Here is a 15,952-nt window from a genome sequence, read left to right as displayed (position 1 = left end):
GGTTTTTGGCTGCCGCTGTGAAATGCGCCAAGTGAAATGGTCGGTGGAAATAGTGCTGCGCCCATAAAGACAAGCCTGAAAAGGTGTATGCCACAGCGTGGGGAAAAATGAAAATTTTCTAGACCTCAGCTAGCTGGTTGTAGGTGCCTTGTTGCCCAAACCCTGCCAATAGCGAGCACAGAAAACTGGGTACGTTGTAACAACACATGCTACGAACAGAATTTTGAAACCTGCTACTGGAGGTGCAATCATAGGTAATTATATTTTGCGTGGCCATACTGCCATGTAATTCGTATCACGGATTCTCTTAATTCAAACTTTTTGGCTTGTTCCACTGCTCCCGCTGAGCGAAAAAGCAGCAGCCGAGGTTGAAATTGACACTAAGACGTGTTGGACTACAGTAACAATGTAATGTAATGTAATTCGCATCACGGATTCTCTTAATTCAAACTTTTTGGCTTGTTCCACTGCTCCCGCTGAGCGAAAAAGCAGCAGCCGAGGTTGAACAATTTGGCCCCTTGAGCCCCCAGTTAATGTGGTTTTACTCTATTGGGAAACTAACAGATTATTGATAACTTTTTTTAAACCATACAACCAGTCTAAGACTGGTTGAGCAAAGACATTCATGCCTTTCACCCATATTTTATGTTGTGCTAAAGAATTTGGCTACATTTGCATGGAGAAATAGTTCTAAATTACTATTTGTATGGATATAACGAATCACATTTAGTCATGGATCATGTTAAGGTGAACATTGATAATTCAAGCAAATATTTCTGGTCCCTTGAAGTTTTAATTATTGAGCAAGTGCTGTAAGCATGGAACAGCAGATGGTGGGAGCACCTCTGCAACAACTAGAGACATATACAATGCACAACAAGGGGGCTCACCTCCGGTGTCGAACCCCAGGCTGCTCTCCTTCAGAGGATAAGGCTTGCCCTGGGACATGCGGACAGGATGGCTTAGATTACAAGCAAAAGAGCACAGAAAAGGGGGACAAAAAAAAATGTCCCAGCATAACGCACATTTTGGAGACAACTGGGGGTGCAAATCGCAGCTGAAACCTGCGTGCGTGGCGGGAATTTTTCAAGGCGCATCAAGGTTGAAGTGGGCATATGCAGGAAGACCCATTAATTCAACCCCTGTTAGTTCAAAACTTTTTTTTTTTTTCTCGAAATTAGCCGAATTAAGATACCAAAACTATGTAAATTCTTGTTACAATGGAAAGATCATCCATAGATCCTACTTTTGCAAAAGCTGTGGGAACGAAAGGTGCCCAGGAGACCTGCGTGCAAATCCTATGTAAAATCAAAGCTAAGCGAGTATGGACCAAAATGGGCCAAATTCACTCGTGAGAGGCCTCATCAGCTTGAGCCTCATAAGTCGGACTGTTTTGAGCGTGGTTTAATTTATTCATTCCCCAGCACTACTTTCTCATCGACTGCGAAGGATATGAAGAGGTCGGCTTAAGATTTGAATCCATGAAACGACATTAATGATGAGATCATTAGCCTCACCTCCGAAGAAGCAAGGATCTGCCTCTGCTACAGTTAATCTGAACAGGTAAAACAGAAATGACAATGCTAGCCGTTGCCCTGTATGGGTCTACTATTTCGCACTACTCAAAAGTTTAGAATGCTACAGTGAAGTAGAATATAATTTAGATCTCATACATTCTAGGTAGTTTGCTTTTCCGCTGCCAAAGTGTGAACACTTCAAAGCAAGGCTGCCATGTCAGCACTTGTGACAGAAGCCTGCCATTGGCATTTGGTTGCTTGTGCTGAAGTACAACAGTGCCCCTGATTGCATGCAATGAACGTTCTAATTGTTTTTGTGCTGTAATCACAGTACAATTATTCTTAATCATTATTTTCACAAACAAAGCTTGAAAACAGCTGTCAAAAAAAGCTTTGTGAACAAAACTTGGTCAAATTCAGAGTTTCACATCGAAAACAGCACATGCTGATAGTATCGATTAAATTATTTGCTTAATTTTTCATCACATTGTGCTGTATAGTTGTTCTAACTTGCATGTAAAAGCATATCGTATAACAGCTTGGATAGTGCTACGGTTTGTGCAGATAACAAACTTTCGCGTTTTTCTAGATTTGCGTTTCAGAACATTTGGCTCATTCCGAAAAAAAAAAAAACTTCAAATAATGTGCACTGTCGGTTAGTCATGGCCATCACCCATGTGGAGACTGCGGCCATGCATACTTGTTAAGACACTGCTGGGGTTAATCTGGATGAGCTCCCAAAGCGGAGTCTTGTCAAGGCCTGGCCAGCATAGTGAACAATCTTCCAAATTTGCCTCCTCAGGCCCATGTTTTTCCACCATTGCCTGCACAGCTCTGACGTGCACAGAACAAGTGTGACGGCAGTCGGAGGGGGCTTCTGTAGTTGGGCTGAAAAACACAGCAGTTTGGCTGTATACGGTCTCGCTTTCTGAACTCCAGTGCTAACCCGACGCACTGGAGGCTGTGTGGTTCTCGAGTTCTTTTGGTGTGCCAATAAATGCACACTTTTCACATCCCTCTCTCTGTGTTTGTGCATGCGCGTGTGTGTGTGTGTGGGGGGAGGGGTGTTTACACCTCTGCATCATACAGCTGGCTGAATTGTGGGTACAGTAACAAGCAATAAAGATTGGCACAAGTGAACAATTACCGGAGCAGCAGAATGACAGCACACGGTACTATGGTCCACAAAAGCGTCGATAACGAGAGTGCCAGGCTGTTCCCATTTTTCACTTTAAGGGGTGTTCAGCAGACAGCCATCGCGTGCACAGGATTGTTTCTTCTAATTTTTTTCCTTTTTAAAAAGGCTTCCAACACTTCGTCTTTCGGTTTGCCATTTATTTCTGTAAAAACTGGCCTCAGCCACTGACGGGTGGGCGGCAGACTCGCCTGATGCAGTGTTCTTTTTTTGTTTGAATGCAGCCGAGAGCAATCTATCCAGCGAATGAAATTAGCAATTTTGTTCACCGCGTTTATGCAGTCTGTGCTGAGCGATAATGGGGACAGTATAAATAAAGGTGCAATTACTACGAATTCCCTTGCCAATAAAGATTCTTATCTCTGGCCTACTTTGTGCCACAAACATGGAAACAGCTTGGCACTGTTGCTATCAGCATGTTCCTATCAGCTCTGCCCTTTGGTCGGACGCCGCTCTGACCACTGGTAACTTGTGCAAAATTTCTTTTTTCTTTTGGAGGGGGAGTGGGGGATAACATGCTGGCGCAGGTGATCAACCGTTTTTGTCACTGCAGGTTCACTCAGTCCAACAGCTGTGATGTGCATAGTCAAAGCAGACTGGACTACTGTTTCAACAACTCCTTTCCTGAAACTGCACATCACGCTGACTACACCAACATAGTAGACATAGCTGTGGCTACTGCCGGCAGGCTAATGGAGAATTACATAGTTCAGTGCGCCCCTGGTGCCTAAGCTGACAACAACTGGGGTGCTGATGGCCCATGTGAAGAGGCTGCAGGGGTGCCTGTTCTTATACAGGAGCAGTCCAGCTTACAAATTGTACAGTACTAATCCATTTCACAGAACTGTGAAAACTCCTTGCCATACAGTTTTCATCTCAAAAGCAGAGGTGTGCTGCCTAGTTTTTTCGCTAAATAAATTTACCGCAATGCAAATGGTTGTTGGCAGTCACTTTGGGCCTACTTTATAACCTAATTATGAAGGGAAAAAAAAAATCGAAACCTCAACATCATGCCAACTAATGTACCCACATCTGAAAGCAAATACCAAAATTTTATTATAGCCGCTAAAATTTGGGAAATCAATATGTCACCAATTAGCAACATTTGGTCCATTTTGTGCGGCTATTCCTATTTCTTTGAAGAACCAAAACAAAGGCCTGGAAGCAGATCAGACATCCTCTAGAGACTGTAAACAACTTTTTATCCGCCAAATGTTTTCCTACTTTTCCTTAGTCGACAAATGAGACACTCAGAAATGTTGGATTCTAGATGGAAGTTTGCACCCACATTTTCTTGATGCAGCCTGCCTGCAGCGATGACAACAAGCACTTTGACTGGGAAGCACTGGCTGCTGAAAACAGTGACATCAAACATCGCATGCAAGCTCCATGTATACGGCAAAAGCTGTTTAATTCAAATTTCATTAACTCCCAATTTCTAGTCAATTCGAACTGTACACCTTGGTCCATTCATGGTCCATTGTAGTCTCTGTAAAACATAGCCTGTTGATTCAAATGCAAATTGGTTCCACCTCCGATAATTTGAACTACGCGCTGCCATGACTGGATGGTCTGGGCAGGTGGTCAACCAAGCAACGCCCATGCAACTGTGCCGCCTCTTCAGAAGAGACAAGACAGTAAAAGAAAAGCAGCCGTGTAATCTATGCTATGCCTAGATTACCAACTTCAGGAATGCATACGGGCTGACGCACGTTTTTAGTTCATAGCAACACAGCTTATGTATGAAATTTTCAGAGATGAGTTAAAATGGTCCTGCCATCTCGAATGCAGGGTGAAACGGGGCAATAGGGAACCCAAGCTGGAGTTTGCTCCACAACACTAGTGCTGGATTTCTGTCCAGGTGGAGTGCTAGGGCTGCTGGCCGCTGCCGGCAGAGTTGGAGCAGCCCATCTCCGGAAACACAAACACGCTGCGGAATGCGCGCGCAGGGAGAGCAAGGCATGTGCAAAACCGGCACTGTCTGCAAGAGTGGAGTTTCTCATTCTTGTATCTTTCGATTCCAGAGCTTAAAAGAGAGCAGCAATTTCGTGCCTGCAAGCACTTGATGAGGAGGACAGACCTAAGCAAAATGAATGCTTTTCACCCAACAAGCAAGGTTTCTTATTTTTTTATTTTTCGATTCCTGGGCTTGCATAGAATCTACTTGGGAACTTGTTTTCATCTGTGCTCCAGAAAGCGAGAAATAATGATTAATCAACAGTGCATGCTGCTTCAAGTCCTGGAGCTGTGAACAGTTTCCAAAGTGCGCACGTGGGTAGAACACAGCTGGCGTGGCATGCATGCCCCCACTTGAAAGGCTGCTCTTTCTAATGCACAAGATCTCCTTTGTCAAGAGCACTAACATGAAATTGTAGAAGCAGCGAGGCCTCAGTGCCTAGAAAAACGAAATCCGAGATGAGGTTGGAACAAACTTCAACACTGAACCAATAATTTTCCCCTACCACCTTGTTAGTTCACCATCCTCCCTGAAAGTGTCTCGATAGCCTTGCAGTTATTCCCTCCCCTTCACGGAATTCTCGCTAATGCCGTTGGAGGAGTGCCAACATTCAGTGTGCAAAGAGTGACGAGAGGAGAGGGAAAGGTGCAAAAACACTGAAATTCGAATTTTGACTACAGATAATTCGGCCATTAAAAAAAAAAAACTTGCTGGAAGATAATCATCGAGCAGCATCCTTCAAAGGACTATAGACACCTAATTTTATTGCATGTTTTCTTCTGTCAAACGATGTGTTAGACATTAGAAAACATGGATTACCGGGTGGTATTTGCCTACAACCGCTAAATGATTTATAACTGAACTCTTCTCTTATGCTGTTTCGGTTTCAGTGACCAAATGACAACTGTGAGCCACTAAAAAAACTAATATAATCGCTGATAAGTAGTTTTAATTCACTACGACATTTAATCCAGCTTCTTCCAAGACCTGGAATGACAAAAAATGACCTGTCAGCGAATATATTGCAGTTCTTCTAGTGGATCACGTGACCAAAACATCAACTTGACATCACAGTCGTTGTTCAGTCGATGAAACCGAAACTGCGTCAAGAAGAAATTCAATTATCAATTATTTAGTGGCCGTACACGAATACCACAGGGTGCTCCATGCATCGTTTGAAAGAAGAAAACACGCAAGCAACAATTTGGTGTCTATAGTCCTTTAACTTCCCAGGCATAGTGCAATCTTATTGAGAGCCCCTTTAATATACACCTGAGAGCCACATGGCTCACTCTTGCAGCCATGTAGCGTGCCGAGGCCAACAGCAAAAGCACCTACATTACCTTGTTGGGTCACAAATCGTCACCCGAGAGGGATATCCCTCCTAGAGTATCCCCACCCAAGGAGGAGTATCCCTGCAACATGCTCACTGTGCGCCACCCACCAATATGCCACTGACCTCTTTGCTACGCTGCTTAACCGCTTCCTGGCCAACCGTGGACAGCCGCTCTTGAATCAAGGCGCACACACCCTGGGGGAAAAAGAAAGAAATGATGCAGCGTGAACATTCACCATAAACACTGCGTCTGCATAGAAGGACAATTTCCAACACCATCCACTTCCTTCAAGAAACAGAAGTCCCAGATCCCCTCCACATTCAGATTCATGCTCTTTCACCAGAGGAGTTGCCTTCAGCGAGCGTGCCTGCATTTGCTGCTACATGAACAGCATGTATAATTGGTAATGAACAGATTTCACATGCCAAAGCAACACCACACCACAGTGGAGGGATTCAGGTACATTTCTGCCATGCGGTTCCTGTATTCCCACTGAAATATCACCACACAAACACCCTACCTCTGTCAAAATGCAGCTGCCACTACACATATAGATCCAGCATACTGCACTGACGCAATGTGGTGGATCACAAGAGAACTAGTGATTTGATCCACGACACTAAGTAAAAGCTCGTTTATTTGACCCCCGCTAATTCGTAAATCAGGATAATTTGAAATGCCAACCCAGTGCTGGCCAACACCCATGTAAGTCTATGGCTTCAGACGCTCACTAATTTGGACGCTATGGATTCCGCACTGGTTATTTTGAACGAGCTTACAAAGCGAGGCTGCGTGACTGGTGTGGCAAGAGATCATTGAAATAGCCTTACTCAAAACCCAATTTGCAAGTTGCAGAGTCATTCGCACACCTCTTATGTGCGCAGGACAGAAAGCGTGACAGAAAACAGACAGCTTTGTCTCCAAGAACAGTCTGACGACTTTTCTGAGCTTTGCGCCAGCCCGCATCAGCCAGCCAACCAAACCCGGCTGAGCACAGTTTCGAACCCTGACTGGAGTGTTGATGGTGCTTTCTTTTCCATTTCTTTTTCACCATTGTGTGTCCATGTGGTTCCATTCTTCCAGTACGCTGAACCTGGGCGCTCGTCACATCCCGTCCGCAATTCGTGCGGTGAACCCTCCTCACACGCAACGGCGCCATTTATGATGTGCATGACTGCAGCGATGGAGGTCCACTGCGTCGCAGCATGAAGTATACAGGAGGCCCTTACAATTTTGGGGCAGTTCAGCTTCGATGCTCCCAACAGTATGCACGCAATAAAGCATTGATGAAGATGTAAGCAGTCGTTGCCATGCTATTCTCAGCTTAATATCAGCCAGCCATTGCCCAGTCTTTTACGAAATAACTTTACCATGATACAAGCAATTATTGACACTTTTTCGGGGTCAATTGAAAATTCGAACTTTCAGATAATTCGAACATCTTTTCCACCCCTTCAATTTAGAACTAACGAGCTTTTACAGTATAACAAGTTAACAAGTTGCTGAATTCTTTCTGGGCACAAGCCAACCAACTAAAGGGCTCATTTTAGTGCTACATCACTCTACACGTCCGTTCATCCTCATTGCAACTGCCACGTGACAACATTAACGATAACAGCAATTTGTTGCAGTTGGGTTTCCCGCTGAATCCTCTGGGTTGTGCTGGAGTGACCTGTAGTTGTCTTCCTTTTATGCAGCATTATGGCCCACTATGTGAGTTATACATCTGGGATGAAGATAAAAGTAGCCAAGTATGCTCTCAAGCATGCAAACTTTGCTAAATAGTGCACTTTGTTTTGTTTTGAACCTGAGTGAAGTACAGTTGGTGACAGATTTTTCAGACTCCAATAATTCGGACTTGCGTGATATTTCGGACTTCTTGCATATCTTTGTTTTATGGGTGTTTAACAGCCCAAAGCGATTCAGGCTATGAGGGACGCCGTAGTGAAGGTCTCCAGAAATTTCAACCACCTGGGGTTCTTCAACATGCACCGACATCGCACAGCACACAGGTCTCTAGAATTTCGCCTCCATAGAAATTCGACTGCCGCGGCTGGGATCGAACAAGCGTCTTGCGGGTCAGCAGCCGAGCGCCATAACCAGTGAGCCAGCGCGGCGGCCTCACTTCTTGCATAGTGCCGTTATGTTCCATTTGCGATTATCTTCTCACTACAAGGTCATTTGATTCATTGTTTTCATGTAACACATATTTTAACATGCATAATATCTTTTTGGGGGCACTTCTATTAAGACGAACAAACTTTCTGGTCCCTTCAAGTTCGTCTAAAAGGGAGTCTTATCGCCATCTTCCCCTTTCATTTCGGGCCACCTGTACGACAGGCGTAGCGCACTCTCTGCAGAGGTGGGTTTGCTTTCACGTTTGGATTTGGCGCCAACCTGTGCACTCATCTCTGATGTGCCGACACCAGTACAGCCATAGAACACCTGACCCTTTCCTCCACCATATTGGCTATTAAAGTTGAAGTAGAGCGATTTTTCGGTAAAATCTAATTTTTAAAACGGCCCGATTTTTCAGACATCTTTGCGGTTCCTTGAGAGTCTACAAAATTCGTCACTGACTTTATTCATTTTCTGCATTTTCAGCATATTTAACCAAAAATTTTCAAAAAGTTTTATACGCAAAAGTCTAGTGTTTATTCTCATTCAAAACTTCCAATAATAAGCTACCGTATTTACACGATTGTAAGTCGATTTGAATGTAAGTCGACGACCCCACATCACATTTCTGAAAAAAAAAAAACTTGGGGAGGTTTACGCTTGGCCTTTAAATAAGAGAACGCGATAGCATTATCCTGGGGCCTCTGCTTATCGCTAGCCGCTATCGGCTGCCGTGCGCAGGAGCGCCCGTGGGCACATTCCAAAACGAAAATGTATTAGTCACTGGAACACTCGTGCACACTTACGCCATCGTCCTCACTAGCGCTGCCGTCGTGATCGCTGCTGCGGTCCCACAGCTCATCGTTCTAACATCGTCGTACAGTGAAATCCCGCATTTCGCAAACAGCCACATCACGACATCGCGTGGAACAGCTCATTTTGCCTCGCTGCAGCTGCCATACATGTACTGTCACTCGTTGCAAACATCGAACTTGCGGCCCGGAGCGCAGTTCGTTTCATCAGCGTAAAGAATGACAGCCATCTTGAATGTAGTCGTGAACGAGCACAGGTTGCTTACCGGACCTGGAGCACAAATGACGAAGCACTACAAACTTCTGAAACGCGGCCGGCAGTAGTCAAATGCATCAGAGCCAAAGAGAAACTAAGCGTGAGCGGCGTCGGCACACTCGCCAGCGCCGCTGCGGTTCTGAGCCGCGGTGCCGCTGCGATTGGAACAGCGGCCCTTCCATTAACTCTGAGTGGGCGGTTGAAAGTAAGCAAAAAAAAAAAAAAAAAACCTTGGATGACGTCTATTAAGAGTAGAATGCGAATGCGTTATCGGGCCACCACCGCTTATCAGCAGACGCAATCTGTGGCTACGTATAGGGAGTGGGCTGGTGCCAGTTTGCTGCTTATCGCCATCAGCCGCCTCCGCACGCGCGGGGTGGGAACGCCGGTTCTACGCCTTGACATAGCAACTGTTCAAGGCCAGCGCCAAGAGCGATGCGACAGAGCCACGTAGCAAAAATGCAACCACGCTGCAGCATGCCTGACATTTCATTTGTCCCACCTTTATTTATGGTGCAATGCTTTCATTTCGATTTTAAGTCGACCGCAACTTCAGATTTTCAAAATTTTAAAAATAGGTCGACTTACAATCGTGTAAATACGGTACATTTTGATGCATTACAATGTGCATTACAATGCAGTGCATTTGGCACTTCTTGAAGAAATAGCTTTTTATTTCAAAGCACTTAAAATAGGTCATTTTTTTCATGGTAGCGAAAGTGCCAACAACTATTCTTTCATATGTGACACTACCTTGCCACATGCTTGCACCTGTAGCAGTGCACCCCAACCCCATGCCTATTCTTACACCGTGCACCACCAGCCAACCACTGTGCTGACACCACAGCGAGTGGCACAGTGTCACCCACACACCACCCAAGTGCACCAGGGCTCTTTGTGACAGTCACAGCAGCTGTAAGTACACATCCAAGAGTGAATTTAAAGCTGCACACGAATAACTTGCGCCTAAAGGCAATGGGACAGAAAGTGCCCTGTCTGCAGACCACTATGAGTGGTCTCACCTGCAGGGTGACTAGGTGGTCGGGGTGCTGGGTGACCCCCAGGTACTGGGCCAAGGCTTGCACACCCTGCCGGAACTCCTGGCAGTCAACTGCAGAGATGTGACAATGACCAAGGTTCAAGCAGGAGACTTGAGACAGCCAATCCCAAGGATATAATGGTAGCCAAAGACCCTCACAACTTGTTCCTTCGTGCATTAGGAATACTGAGAATACCATACAGTGAAGTGAGGACCTATCCAACAGAAGTTGTCACAAAAAAGGGAGTGGCACGCACAGCCATTCTTTAAACTGTGTTCTAGCATATCAACACAGTGCCTCATGCACTTAAACCTTTGATGCAAAGTACGCCTGCAGGATATCAAAGCAAATGCAAAGTGGCAAAACGAAGCATGTATGGGTCTGTCTTGTAGCAGTACCGCCGTTGATCATAACCTTTTTTAAGGCGCAAGCCCTTCTTGGCTCATGAGTGGTGCGGATGGAAGTTGTAGATGGAAGTTGCCCGCACGAACTGCCAATCATAAGTTGTATGGTAAATAAAATAAAATATAAATTAAGCAACAGTTGATAAGCAACATATATGTAATGAAATGGGAAAAAATAAAAATAAAATCGACAAAAAGGAAAGAAAATGGAAGAAGAGAGGACAGGGAAAGGCTTTCACGTTTCCGCTGTTAAGCAGACTTAAGTGCAATCCTGTAATTAGGACGAACTTGGTTAAGATGAATTCTAGGATAAGATGAACAATGTGACACTATATGGCTTGTTCGCCATAGGATTCAATGTACAAAAGAAAACCGCTTAAGATGAACTGTTTCGCTTGTGATTCGGTTAAGACCAACGATCACGTGGACCCCGGCAACTCTGCGCAATGGCACTCGTGGGGTGTCTGCGCAGCACTATCGAGCACTGTTGCCGATGCGGAAAAGGCAGGGCACCTTCGCTTTTTACCTGTGCGCTGAGCAAGACATGCCAGATATCTCGCCATCATGAGCACGCCACATGCCACGCTTTGCCAGCAGCGGACTAAAAAGTATGGAGTGGACCCGCTCGTTCACTCACAGATTAAACAGCTGGGAGCTGAATTTTTAACTGACTTGGCATCGCAATACGCGTTATTGCAGCGCAGAGGTGGCCAGGTATCGGCACTATATGGGCACTGTCTGCAGTGGACAGAAAGCGCACAGTGCACCTGCTCATAGAGTTGTTAACACCTACACTGCAGAAGGAGCGAGATATGGGAGAGATGTCCAGCTCAACTGCCCAGCTGGGCACCTTAAGAACACTCGGAGCTTCAAGAACCAGATCAGGGACAACAACAATAAAAAAAACAGCAGTCGCCGCGGAGGACATAGAGCGATAAAAAGACTCTCTTTTATCTTTAACTGCCACCTTCCTGCTTACCGATACAGCGCAGTTCTGAGTCTTTCCTTTCCTCCCTGTCCTCCTTGCTATGCCAACTGTGGATAAACCAGCTTTCCCTCTCTACCTCAACAGTGCACTCCGCTCGGCTGGTGTCATGGCAACCGGCAGCTTTTGCTCCCGGCTTTCACTCTCTTCCATTGATGAAAGTGCGTTGTATGGCTGCTGTTGTAACCCCCTAAATAGTTTGTACTAAATGACTTGCATAAAGCTATTACAGCTTTTGGTGTAAAAAAATAAAAGGAGAATTTGTCAGCACAGCATCCCAGGACGCAAGCAGAAAGAGCCACGAAGGCTGACATTACCATACTGGCGTGCCAGCCCCACTCACAATCAAGGTCGTCCAGCGGGTTGGTGTGCACCATCTTGGGGGCGCCCGTATCCTGCTGGGCCTTCTTAGTTGCCTCGGCAAACTTGTCCGCTGCACAGCAACGAGAGAGCTCAATGAATGGGAACGCTCAAAGGCTGGCCTGATAAACTCAGATCTGAGGCAGGCAAAATGAAATGAAATGCGAAGGTAGAGGCAGATGGCAACAACGATAGAACTTGCACACACAGGCTTTTAACGTATGGACAGACTGCCCTGATGACGATGTGAAAAGCAGATGCACAGGTATAAACACCTGTGAGTGACACTAAAGTGAATTTCACTTGTAATATATGTCAAAGATTATGTTCCTCAGCCAGTGATGTTCAATTGGGACAATTATCCCTTTTTCAGGAAGTCTGAGAAGTAAAATGTGGCAAAAGGGGAACTTTTAGAACCAAAACTGTGTGACTTTTTCCAAATTACCAATGTTTTCAAGCTGCTGCAGGGAAAAAGGCCTTGAAATAGGGATTTTTGGGTCTAACTGAGAGAATTATTAGTTACACCAAATATCGCTGTCCTCAGCTCACTATTTGAGCTTCAACCCAAGCTCCAGAGTATTTAATTATTTATAAAACACATCAATAGAGAAGATACCCAGTGACACTATATACCGTACTTATTTGCATAATTTGTGCACTTTTTTTTCAATTAAGGCATTAAATAGTGGGTGTGCAAATTATGTAAAGATTTTGGAAACGCATCCTAGGTAACCCTACCAAGGTCATAACATGCAATATACAGTATTTTGCATCTTTATCGTTAAGACTTCAAAAAATTTTCTGGCCTCAACTGCTGGCTCCTTTGCAGTAAAACTGAGCACAGAGCTTGCGTATTGTAGTAACTTTTGTCTCGTAGCAAGTTTTACAACGATGCTTATACTTGGTTCAGCCACGTATGATACTACTCTGTAATCATCTGCGCCGAGATCGACGAACTGAAAACTGCTATCGCCGGACTGCCGTGAAGGGTGGGGCGCCATCAAACCTGTGCAGCTTGTAATGCTGGCCTCGGCGCTCTTCGCGTCATGGCACTTTCCAATGCAAACAACAGATGGCGCCACTAACGGCCTTCAGAGTTGGCGGCTTTCGGTTCGTCGATTTCAAGACAGATGATTACGGCTTTGCATCATGTGCGGCTGCACCAGGTAAGTACTGCTGACAAACTTACTACGAAACAAAAGTTACCACAACACTCAAGTTCTGTGTGCAGTTTCAGCGTAAACGAGCCAGCGGCTGAGGCGAGACAATTTTTAGAACTGTTCACGATAAAGATGCCCAATGCTCTATACTACTGCCTATACATCGACACCCCCACCTCGCACCCACTGCGGCCAAGAAAAAATTGGAGGGGACACTTAAGCTCTGCCTTAAAAGTAATGACACAATAGCATAATGGGTTAATTCCCTTACACTGCGTGATCCACTTATAACAATACCAGATATAACGATATATCGCTTATAACGATCAAATTCTTTAGATATATCAATTCTCCCATTGCCCCTATGTAAAAATAAACCATTATCAATTAGCGGCAAAATAACGGATACAACGATAAGATTCTTGCCACCTGGGAGGTGTTTACTACCAAAGTCAGAAAGTTTGATAAAAAAATAAAATACTTTGAAGCGAACATGTAAAAATTCCGCAACCGGACCGTGGAGAGCATTGCCTGCGGCCTTGGGAACCAAGCGCTAACATTGTCACAATCGCTGGAGGGAGGAGCTTGCTTGATGGCTGCCGTGCAACACTGGGCCTCTTCGATTATCCGCCTCTGGTTGCATGCGGGCTGCCGAGAGCGCGGAGCTAGGCGCTCTATTTTCTCGGGCTGCTCCGCGCACTTCCGGTGGCTGCCCAGAATGCGTTCGTTTTTCTCTCGCTGGGCGGTTTCGAGCAGCCAGACTCGCCAGGACGATTTTGTGCTGGCAGCGCTCGGGTAACTAGCAGACGAGGGATAGGTGGTATGGTGGCGGGAAGGGCGTGCGGCCAGTTTTATATGGACTAGAAGGACCATGGTAGTAGTTAGTGGTTTTTATTAAAATATTAATAAAAAGGAAGCAAATGATTTTTGCTAGCCCCAGCATCTGCCATCGATACTGAAGCACCTGAGCTGGGGCAGCAGAAATAAAGGATAGCAGGCAGAATGGAGAAATGCAATGAAAGAGGTGAGGGGACAGGAAGAGAGGACAGGGGGAAAAGGACCGTGGTTCTTCATGCGAGGCTTTGCGTGATGCAGGTGCTTGTTTCGACTAATTTACGGTGCATATTGTCTGTGTTGCCTACAATGGCGTCCTTTGCGATAGTTCTCACTGTTTATCTATTTGTTTTGCGTACGTGTGTGTGGTCGCAGTTTGATCGTCTCACCACCTCGCAAGCAGAAATGCTCGCTTCATATTACGATTGCATATAGTTCTGATTCACAAAATATTTCGGCTGGTAACTTCGTGCGCCCGGCAGATAGTGCAATGGTGTTCGAGGTCATTCACGCAAGTGACCGCAGATTCCTGCCCCGAGTACACGCTCAGACGCGCCCATATGTGCATGTGCTGAACGTGTTTGGCGAGGTGTTAGTTGAGCGTGATACAAGAGCGTATCGTTCTGCGCAATGGAAAGGCGGATATGCCTTGAGAAATGCTTGATTGATTGAAATGTGTCCTTTATTAAAAGCCTTCACGAGCACACTGCTCGATGTCTCTCTGCGCGAGCATATATGTGGCCACACAGTTGTTACTCGGGCCTTCTGCCACAAATGCTTAAAATATCTGAGAAGAACTGTACGGATGCATTTCCTTGTTTGGCCCATTAAAGAGATAAAAATAATTTCCTAGTGCGGATCATCATGCATGCACACGCGGTACATGTGGTGCTGACATGCAAGCCCGGATTGTAGCGCCTTTCATTCGAGTTCCAGTCCTCTGCGGTAAAGCTGTATAATTACAGATACGATACGCAGCTAAATTTGTACAGTACACCCGCTTGTTCTAGATGAATGTTTGTCACAAAATTCGGCGCATATTCTAAAAAACGGCGCTGTGCGTAAGCAATCGCACCCGCGCGCTGTAAATTAAAAAAAAAAAAACAGCGGGGAAGGATCCCCGGAGAGCGCGTAACTTTGCGTGTGCTGCTGCCCTTTCCACTCAGCTCGCCGACGCGGCGCCAAAGGAAACACTCGATGCAGAGGGCGTGACCTTGACTGCGCTAAAGTGATACCCTCTCCCCTTTGCTCTCGTGCCGGCGTCTCCACATCAAAGAAGGACCCAGAAATTTCTTGAAGGCTGTCTCTGCGCTCGACCAATGGGGTCGCGCGCCCAGTGAGAGAAGAAGGAGCTTGTGCAGTTGAAACTGCATGCATGTGCGTGCCTGCCTTGGCATGAAGAACAAACAGACGCAGACTGCGCCTATAAATTAGGGGCTTCAACCGCTGTCTGTTAGCCCGAGCCGCCGTTTAAGCTTCCGAGAAGCGCGCCCGCTCGACTCCCGGGAGAACACCACTCGCTCAGCCACGGACGGACCAGCGAGGCAACGTGTGCCAGTCTGCAGATCGGCCCCATCGTGCTCCTCAGGTCGTCGGACTGTCGCAGTGCCCGGTGAACAAATTGTGTTTTGTTTATTTGTTTCTTTCTGTGTTAGTGCACTTTAGGTGCAAAGATTCTGTTGAATCGTAATCTCTCTCTATGGTTACTTTGCATGAGTTGCATTGTTTTTGTAAATCACTTCATATCTGCTCGTATGAGTGATTGTGAAATCCTCTGTATCGTCTCTTCGCTGTATAAACTTTGTTTTGCGAACCTTTGGCTCTGACCCATTCTCTGGCTTGCGACCGGCGAAAGCCGGGCACCAAACGACCAACCCCCTTGTCAATTGGTAGCTGGTCTCTGGCAGAGCTTGCGACGCTGAGTTGAGGGCATCTCCTTTGTGACCGAGACCGCTACCCCCACACGCTCTAAGGGTG

At 45.9% G+C, this 15,952-nt stretch overlaps 1 protein-coding gene across 1 annotated transcript in view; it reads right to left on the bottom strand.

The window, feature by feature from the left end:
- LOC144098049 (RNA transcription, translation and transport factor protein) overlaps positions 1 to 15,952 on the bottom strand; it is a gene marked incomplete at its 5' end in the record, with an annotated part of 363,795 nt that overhangs the window by 2,525 nt on the left and 345,318 nt on the right. The window contains 4 exons of the mRNA XM_077630610.1: positions 891 to 939; positions 6,129 to 6,200; positions 10,215 to 10,303; positions 11,965 to 12,054. Coding sequence (XP_077486736.1) covers positions 891 to 939; positions 6,129 to 6,200; positions 10,215 to 10,303; positions 11,965 to 12,054 — 300 coding nt within the window. The remainder of the gene's footprint in view (positions 1 to 890; positions 940 to 6,128; positions 6,201 to 10,214; positions 10,304 to 11,964; positions 12,055 to 15,952) is intronic.

The sequence above is a fragment of the Amblyomma americanum genome, chromosome 7 (assembly GCF_052857255.1).
Source record: "Amblyomma americanum isolate KBUSLIRL-KWMA chromosome 7, ASM5285725v1, whole genome shotgun sequence".
NCBI classification, from domain to species: domain Eukaryota; kingdom Metazoa; phylum Arthropoda; class Arachnida; order Ixodida; family Ixodidae; genus Amblyomma; species Amblyomma americanum.
This window is presented reverse-complemented; position numbering and strand designations above follow the sequence as displayed.